The sequence below is a fragment of the Cebus imitator genome, unplaced genomic scaffold, assembly GCF_001604975.1.
Source record: "Cebus imitator isolate Cc_AM_T3 unplaced genomic scaffold, Cebus_imitator-1.0 Scaffold483, whole genome shotgun sequence".
NCBI classification, from domain to species: Eukaryota; Metazoa; Chordata; class Mammalia; order Primates; family Cebidae; genus Cebus; species Cebus imitator.
This window is the reverse complement of record NW_016107798.1, coordinates 344,715-354,154: the sequence shown is the minus strand read 5'-3', so window position 1 is coordinate 354,154 and position 9,440 is coordinate 344,715. Positions and strand designations below refer to the sequence as shown.

At 33.7% G+C, this 9,440-nt stretch overlaps 1 protein-coding gene across 4 annotated transcripts in view; it reads right to left on the bottom strand.

Moving 5' to 3' along the window:
• Positions 1–616: 616 nt before the first annotated feature.
• The window catches only part of LOC108292224 (pancreatic alpha-amylase), a 30,906-nt gene continuing 22,082 nt past the window's right edge, over positions 617–9,440 (bottom strand). For 3 of the 4 annotated variants that reach the window (XM_017512968.2, XM_017512966.2, XM_017512967.2), the window contains exons 2-11: positions 8,939–9,152; positions 8,460–8,606; positions 7,090–7,287; positions 6,420–6,650; positions 5,612–5,745; positions 4,704–4,826; positions 4,501–4,600; positions 2,395–2,513; positions 2,158–2,283; positions 617–839 (exon numbers count right to left, since the gene is read on the bottom strand). In XM_017512968.2, the coding sequence (XP_017368457.1) occupies positions 650–839; positions 2,158–2,283; positions 2,395–2,513; positions 4,501–4,600; positions 4,704–4,826; positions 5,612–5,745; positions 6,420–6,650; positions 7,090–7,287; positions 8,460–8,606; positions 8,939–9,106 (1,536 nt within the window). In that variant the 5' untranslated portion in view covers positions 9,107–9,152 and the 3' untranslated portion in view covers positions 617–649. The remainder of the gene's footprint in view (positions 840–2,157; positions 2,284–2,394; positions 2,514–4,500; positions 4,601–4,703; positions 4,827–5,611; positions 5,746–6,419; positions 6,651–7,089; positions 7,288–8,459; positions 8,607–8,938; positions 9,153–9,440) is intronic. The other variant, XM_017512964.2, reaches the window with a different exon arrangement.

Sequence of the window (9,440 nt, the reverse complement as noted above, 5' to 3'; positions counted from 1 at the left end):
AACATTCCTCTTGTAGAATAAGACAAAGAACAAAAAGTCATAAACACCACGTCAAAGCTATTAGAAAAAAAATGAAAAAGAAGAAAGAATATAGAGAAAGTTGGGGAAGATTCCAGTGAGCTCAGTAGAAGTAAGAACTATAGATTTTGTGATTTAGATTTCTTCTACTTGTTTAACCTTATTAACAGCAAAAGTACTTGCATAGTATAAAAAGCATACAACAGGGCCAGCTTTGGATGGAAATCAACATTATACCTGCTATCTCCAACTAATGAATAAAAACGCTCTGTGAAAGAATTACAGAATGACAGAAATTAGAGGTCCATAGCTGGATAAATGATGCTAATGACAACAAACATATTGATTGAAATGCTTCTATGAGTTCATAGAAACACCTTTGACAAACAGGTTAAAGTTAGTCTTCTGAAGCATAACGACAGGTTGATTTTAATTATCTTATAATTGTTTAATAATTACATGGGATTTTTAATGCTATTCTTACTATTCTGAGTTTTTTCTGGGTTTTTCAAGTTGATTACTTGTTACCGTTTTTTTTTTTCTAAAAATTAATGAAAATAAGTAGTATTATAAATGTAAGAGAAGAAACATACTTTGCTACTGTTTTGCATGTATACTTTTAATTTACATTTTATAATTTAGATTCAACATGAATTGCAACAAATGGATCCTCAGCAGAGTTACTAATAGAAAAATGAGCGTTGCCATCATCAGAAACGTAGATTTTAATGCCTGTGCAATTGCCATTAATTTTATCTCCAGAAATGACATCACAGTATGTGCCAGCAGGAAGACCAGTTTGCAAAGTTAAAGAAAGTGACCTGTAAAACAAAATTTAAGATTTAACTTCAATACAACACAAAGCAAGAATACAGACTGTCTCTAACACGAATTAACAGCATCATTTTATGCTGTAGCACTCTAGGCAGTCAAGATCTCATTAAGAAGAAAACCCATGTGCCTCTCTAGTAGATGCAAATAGCTTTCCCAGGACCAAAAGTAACCGTACAGAAAACCTAGCAATTCCCTGGTCTGTAGTGAAAGTATTGCCAAAAAATCAAAGTGGAAGAATATCACTGAAGATTGGCAGCAATGGTCACACTCTGATAAAAATGCTACCTTGGTAAAATCAAATTTGTGCTCAACTGAACTTAATACGATTACTTTTAAAAATGTAAAGGGTATTTCTTTTTTATCTCGTTCTTTCCCATGAGGTTAAAAAGAATTTGGGGTGTACATACAAACAACCTAGCATTTCTATGAAGAAGTGATAGTTTGAAATATAAAGCTTTTTCACATAAATTTATATTGGTATTTTCATCCACAAAGGAAAGAAATTGAAGAACTAGACATGGGTCTTTTCGGCAAGACAGAGGTTGACTTGACATATATATATATATATATATATTCTACAGTGAAATGTAATTTAGACTAGAATGGGCTAAGTATGAGTATCAGTTGGCCTTTGACAGAGACATTTCAACTGCTTACAAGGACGTTTCTGAGCTATAGGTTAGAGAATCATTTATTCTACTGGCAAAAGACATAAGCATCGGAGATGAAAGGTCAACAATGAGAAGTTTCATAAATAAAACCCAAATCTCTTGAGGCAAATCATTAACCACAGATATATATTGTTTATAGAAATGCATTAAAAATATTATTTGTCACAAAGGGACAGAGAAGTCAGTATAAGTATACCACAAAACCAGGTAGAGCAGTCCTTGAGAAAATGAGCTAGAAATAAAGATATTTCTATTGAGGCAGCATTTTTCCATGATTCAAAAAGCAGGACTACGAGATATGTTCTTTTAATGATTTCACAATCTGTATATTAACTAATTTGCGTATTTTGTGGCACATGTAGGTGAGCATATAGATGTGCATGGGGTATACACATAAGATACTGCAAGGGTGCACAGAAAGGACTCTGCTTACAACAGAAAGACTTTACGACAATAGGAGAACAAAGAAGTAAGAGCGATCATCTTTTGACTCCCGCCCATTTTTGATTTCTATGTCTTCTTGCTCCACTGACTAAATGATTTTTCAGATATAATCAAAGGAAATGAACAGAAAAAAAGAATAAACCAAGAACATACTGGTACAAAACCTTATTTTTAATCAGTATTTACTTACCAGTCATCATTGTTGAAAACAATGAACCCACTGTTTCCTCTCCCAAAAGCCACTTGGTTGCTGCCATTATCCCACCAGTTTGTGAAAGGCTGGCCATCCACTACATTGCGGAAGATAACCATGTTCCTAAAAACACAGTAACATATAAAACATTCACATTCTTAAACTTCAACTTTTCTCAGTAAAATGTTACAGAAAGTTTCCTAGTAGAGGAGATGTCTAAATAAATATTCTCACCTTATTTGGCGCCAACGATGTTCACAGACCCAGTCATTGCCACAAGTAGTGTCTGGATTAATAGTAACTTCTTTAATTATTCCATTATTATTTGGTGGCCCAATCCAATCATTAACATCCTTAATTGGTGAGGGGGGAGGGGAAAGACAAATTTTTATATATATGTATTTGCCTCTTTCTTCTCCTTCACACCAAACTCAATTTTTCCTGCTATTTGTGTCTCTGTAGTCAGTGACTTGCTCTAGAATCCAATGCCTCCATTAATTTTTACAGCCCTCTACTAGGTCTTCGTCATCTCTGTATCCTCTGGCTCTCTGTTGCTATATTTCAAGGAAAGGTAGCACATTTTTATCCTCTCCTTTTCATTCCAAAGAACTGCAAAGGCCTCCTTGCTCTGTCACCCAGGCTGGAGTACGATGGCACAATGACAGCTCACTGCAGCCTTGATCTCCCAGACTCAAGCGACCCTCCCATCTCAGCTGCCCGAGTAGCTGGGATTTTTGGTGTCCACAGGCAGCTATTTTCTTCTTCTTCTTCTTCTTCTTCTTCTTCTTTTTTTTTGATTTACAATAGAGATGAGCTCTTGCTAGCCTGCCTAGTTTGTCTTGAACTCCTCAGATCAGGTCTGTTCTGGCCTGGACTCTCAAACTGCTGGGATTACAGGTAAAAGCCACTGCACCTGACCTGCAAGGGCTTCTTAACATCATGGTAAGCCATGTGATGTCATTGAAATGGGGCAGGTATCATTATCAGAAACACCAGTATTAAAACATAGGCTCTATTACTAGTAGCTAAGAAAACTTAGTCGATATACACAATTTCTCTGTGTCTTGGTTTCCTCATTTGTGAAATGGCAATACTGCTTTTCTGCTATAAAAATTAAATAACATATGTGAAAATGCCTTGAATATGACATGTGCTAAATAAATTTTAGAGCCCTTTATACTTCTTTTTAGATAAATGTACAAAATAATACTTCTGAATATTTTAAACAAAATTAGCAAGATTTATAATATGTTTTTCTGATTAGCACTGCTAAAAAATTAATTTAATAAAAACCGGAATAACTCTAGGAAGGTTATCAGTGTTGCTCTTAGAATCATGTCATATGGTAAAAAATGAAAAAAAAATTAAGAGTTTTAGCATGCAGTTGTCCTAGCAAAGTGAAAATGTTATAGTAATAGAAAAAACAAAAAGAGTCTCTGACTCCTAACATCTGAAATAAGACAAATTAGTAAAATTATGAGAAGCTGGCTCAATATAAAGGAACACCTTCTAAATATTAAAGCTGTTTAACAACTGAATGAGTTGCTATACAAAGCAGTGGACTTCTCAAACTGAAAGACATCTAGAAGAAGCCAGAGAGATATCTGTGTGCCTCATAGCAGTGAGGAATTTCTGCTTTAAGTGTGAAGTTTCTGTATGATGCTGTTTATGAACTCTTTAGTTTCAAAGAAAACCTTCTACTAGATTTCCAGATATCTTTACATTCTTATTTCTCTGTTTCTTTCTGAAACCACTCATCAGATTGACATGTTTACCATACTCCCAAATATTTTTCTCATTCTTATCTTTCTTAGAATACTCTATAAATTTCTATTCTTTAGTACATATAATTTCCTTCCTTTTATAAGATACTTTTCCTATTTAACTCAGCTCAGCTGAATCATTGCTTTATATTCCATATAACTTTTTCAAAAGTATTTAACAAATATTTATATTGCTTTCACTATGGGCAGATGACGTTTTAAATTCTCTAGAAGTGTTGGCATGTAGCATCCTCATATCAACCCCGAGGTAAGTACGTGTTACAAGTCCATATTTTATTCCCTGTGTCTGGCTCTTATTTTTAAGTGTTTTTTTCCTGTGGGCTAAGGGGATGTTTGTCATATTTCTCAAACAGCTTGCATGTTCTTTGATAACAGAGAACACAGATTTTGCTACTTTAATATAATAAGCATTACTAAAATCAGAGCCCTGTATCCGGTTTATATTTAATAAATATTTGTTGAATACATGTAGAATTAATAGTGGTCACCTTAGGTTAGAACATAATTTCCTCCTTTTTCTTGAAAACATGATATTTTGAAAAACTCCAAAACTTACTTTTCCATTTTCAAAATGTCTTGCCCAACGGTAGCTTGACATCACTCGTGTAAATCCATAAGGATGAGCAAGCATAAATCCAACTGCCATTTTATACAGCCTGAAAGTTACATAATTACGTTATCATAGAATCACAGAATATTCTGACCATCATTATAAGATGTATTTAAAAAATTTAAAAAATAGAGCACTTTGTTTTCTACCTAGCATCCCAGAAGGTAAGAATAGAAGCTCCTCCGGCCCCATGTCCTCGTTGATTGTCATGGTTATCCACAAAGACAAGTGCTCTGTCAGAAGGCATGAAACCCCAACCTTCTCCCCAGTTCCTAGTTTTGAAAAATAATATATGCAGTTATGTGTTATTTCACAATAGTTTCAGAGTAACTTAACCATGTATCTTTTCTGCATGGCATCTGAAGATTAAACTCTCTAAGTAAATGGTTATTTTGTCAGATACATATATACACACACACACACATATGTATATGCGTGCACACATCATAAACAAACACACGTGAATAACCTACATATATACCTCATATTTGTATATACATGTATGTAATCCTTGAATTCTATTCATATTACAGATATAAGATTTTTGTTTTTAAAAAATGTTCTTTAGGAGGTTTCAGCATATTATAATTTAGAGGCACTCCAGAAGGATCAATATCCATATCACATTATAAAGAATGTCAAACTAGATTAAAATAAGGCTTTGATAATACATTGTTATAATATAAATATTTTAATACTTTAATTAATATAATATATGGAAGTTCTACAGTATGGACACATTGTACACACTTTACAAATGATGGGAACATTTTAATAATAACCTGGCTTTAAAAGATTATATGCAAACATCAGTCAAATCGTCATACTTAGGAAAATTCCCAGGGATTGTTTAGGGTTCTTAGGCATACTGTCTTGAGACAGACACCCTAAATACAAATGATGATTGAATAGGGTTCGGGGCACTAGAACACTTCTCATTACAAACTGACTCCTTGATGTTTGCCTGAATAAGAAAGTTCCAGAAAATAACTCACACTGGGGTACTATGACTAGTAGATCTATGAAATAGTTCAGGGGAAAAGTTGTATTTATTTACTTTAAGTAACACATCTTCTCTCCGTTCCACTTGCGAATAACTGTGCCGAGTTTTGCACCATACTTGAATTCTGTCACGCGGCCATTTCCAAAGTACTGACTGCTTGTAATTGGCTCACCACCCAGATCAATTACCTAGTAGAAATTTAGGAAAAATAACAATTTTCATAAGGACTTTAAGTATTTTAACCAATATGATAATACTACATACTATTTATTACTAGTTTTGGTCTTTTTTTTTTTTTTTTCTGGCCTCAAGCAATCCTCCTGCCACAGCTTCCCCAAGTGCTGAGATTGCATGCAGGAGCCAGCATGCATAGTCCTATTTGTGCAATGAAATGCTCAACATGGTTTTCTTATTCTTAATCTCAACAGGTAATATTATTTTATTCTTTATTTTTTGATGAAATATACACTACAATATTAAAAGAAATACAATGTCAGGGTTACCTGTTGTCCTGTGAGAATACTTATCTAATTTTTAGTCTTGTATGTCAATGATAATAATGGGAACAGCTCATACTAACACAATATTTACTATCTGACTGACAATTCTTGATAAATATTAACTCTTTTCATTTTCCAAATAAAATAAAGACATAACTATTATCATTCTCCTACATTCTGTGAACCTCCATAAAACCTGTTGTGATAAAGAATTAGATATGCCGTATCTGAAGATGAGGTTAGAGAACACTGTTTTATATAAGTGACTCAGTCCTTATCCTACAGAAATTGCATTTTTAAGATAATCTGCTATGGCTTTTCTAACGAAGATGATATTTTTATGCATATATGTATGGAGGTACCTCCTGGTAAATGAAAGGTTTACTTCCTTCAGGGAACCAGGTAGTGTTGAGATTATGCAGTTTATCCAAAATTGCCTTCATGTCTCCAGGCCATATGTGCTTGGAAGCATCAATTCTGAAGCCAGCAACACCAATGTCAATGAGATGGTTCATATATTCGGCAATCTTGGAACGCACGTAATCTTTCTCCAGTGCAAGATCCAGAAGACCAACCAGACGACAATCTCTGATCTGTTGAGATAAAAATGTGATTGATTCACAAAACATCATATTTCACCTAAGAATACATTTGATTAATCATTCATTCAGTTATCCATCAATAGATATTCTATAGAGACTTCTTTGCAATGGGCACTGAGGATGTTGACACCTTACTTTGGATGTATCGTTGAAATATTATCTAGTAGAAAACAGAATTTAGGAAATAAAGTTGATGAGCTTTTTAATTGATTGGGAGTTTTTTAAGGTGGGCAAATGTGTATTGATTAAACAATCTTAAATAAATAGTTAACATTTTTAAAACATGTATTTGAGTCTCCTGAAGTAGTCAAACCTGTTAACCTGTGTCCCTAAGAGATCTATAGTATTTAAAAGGAAGTTCAATTAGCTGCATGTGTATAATAAAAGGCATATTGCACTCTTTTTTAGATCGCTATCTTAAAAAAATTACCTGAGTAGCATCATTGTAGTTCTCAATATCTCCACTTCCAGTTTTACATTTACCATCATTAAAATCCCATCCAGAATATGGGACTGCTGGAAACTCTCTATTTCCAGCATTGAAGTAACTTCCACAAGTACTGCTTGTTCCTGCGCCCGCAGCATTGCCACACATATGATTAATTACAGCATCCACATAAATACGAACCTGGAAAACAAAGTTTCTCATTCAGTGTCACTTAGAGAGTTAGAAATTTAAAGCATTATTGAATAAAGTTTATAGTGTGTTAATAAAACTCCAAAATATGTCCTTATATTCCACAGCTATTTTCTTACAAAACCAAAAGTCAAATGTGAAAGGAACGTAATGGGAACTAAACGCCTACATCCATTCTAGAGACTTGGGCAAATATTCATAGGAATGATAAATTGAGAGATCCTGAAAATACCATAGATAAGAGGAAATACAAAAAGCCCATTTCAGGGAGACAAAACTCAGTTGAGACTGGAAAGATTACTGTTTGGGAAACTTCAATTGGTCACCAGGAGAAAGTCTGTACTCTATGTCTCACTCTCTCTCTCTCTCTCTCTCTCTCTCTCTTTATTATACTTTATGTTCTGGGATACATGTGCAGATTGTGCAGGATTGTTAAACTGGGTCCCTTCCTTACATCTTATACAAAGATTAACTCCACATGGATTAAAGATTTAAACGTAAGTCCTAACACCATAAAAACCCTAGAAGAAAATCTAGGCAATACCATTCAGGACATAGGCATAGGCAAGGACTTCATGACTAAAACACCAAAAGCAATAGCAACAAAAGCCAAACAGACAAATGGGACCTAATTAAACTTAAGAGCTTCTGCACAGCAAAAGAAACAATCATTAGAGTGAACAGAATGGAAAGGCCTGTACTCTCTACTTAGCATTTGAAGACAAATAAGGTAGATACTAGTTTTAAATTATGCTGCTCACTAAATGGAGAAGCTGGCTATTCATCATGAAAAACCCATGAATTATGGACGGAGAAATAAGTCACCTAAAAATGATAACAAATATGGTAACTGGAATTTTTAATTACTAACCAGAAATGTATTTTCAGCAAATATGGATAGCTATAAGGGTTAAAATTTGATGTTTTGTTTTATAAGTAAATTCTGCTTTAAACTTTAACTTAACTCTTTAGTAGACAGACAGCACATACACAAATACTTATGAAAGTTGAACATAAGGAAAAAGTTAATTTTGAGTTATAAAGTATCAAGTAAAATAAAAAATTGAAACTATGGAAAACTTTCTGCTCCAAATGAGCAAGAAACAGGAAAGAGAAATCATTTTCCCAAATGCTACTTTTGAAAGAAACTAGAATTCACTTACCCCAACATTGTTACATCTAGTCACCATGTTTCTAAATTCATCTTCATTTCCAGATCTTGTGCATAATTTATAGCTAATTGGTTGGTATCTTTCCCACCAAGGTCTTGAAGGGTTGTGAACTACAAGATTTTCATTTGGTGGAGAGATCTACAAATTAAACAGTTTTAAGTACGAAATTGTGTCTTACATTATATCATTGAATGCTCTAGAAACTAATCAATAATATAAAAATATTCTTGAATCTTTGTGTATTCAACTGCCTCTTGAAAATATTAACAGCACATTAGAGGATTCTTGTTGGAGAAAGAATGTCTCAGAAAGAAAATATAAAGTTGCTAATAATACTACATTGGTTTTTCCTCAGAAAACTGTTTTACTTAGAATATTTACATGTGAAGTACAATATTGCCCCAGCCTCACAGATAAGATCAGAACACTATTTAGTAAATTCTGCAATTTATAATAGGAATAATACCTACCTGAACCCCTCCAAATCCATTGGGAGCTAAGTAACGCTCACATTCAAGAGCAATATCAACCCATCGCCATTCAAACAGATGAACAATAGACGTCCGTCCTTCTTGTGTATTTGGGAAATACTGAGCCCAGCACAACCCGGTGGATAAGAGCAACAGAAAGAACTTCATTTTGCCTTGAAGTTGTCAGTGTCCTTTCCAGAAACTATTTATATTCCTGTAAGAAGCACATTTTACAAAGTAAATAGTAGCATGCATAAATACTTGAGGAAAACTCTTTATTCATAATCTGAAAAGGATCACCAATAAAAATCTTAACATGTGAAGAATATTAAAAAGTCTCTCATGGAAATAATCTAATTGACCTTTAGAAATTAATTTTTTCTTATTGTTAAATATTAACCTTTATAAACCTCTGGCAGTGTGTATACACACACACACACACATATAGCACATACATAAGGACAGTGTATATATTTACACACATAAAGACTGCATATATATA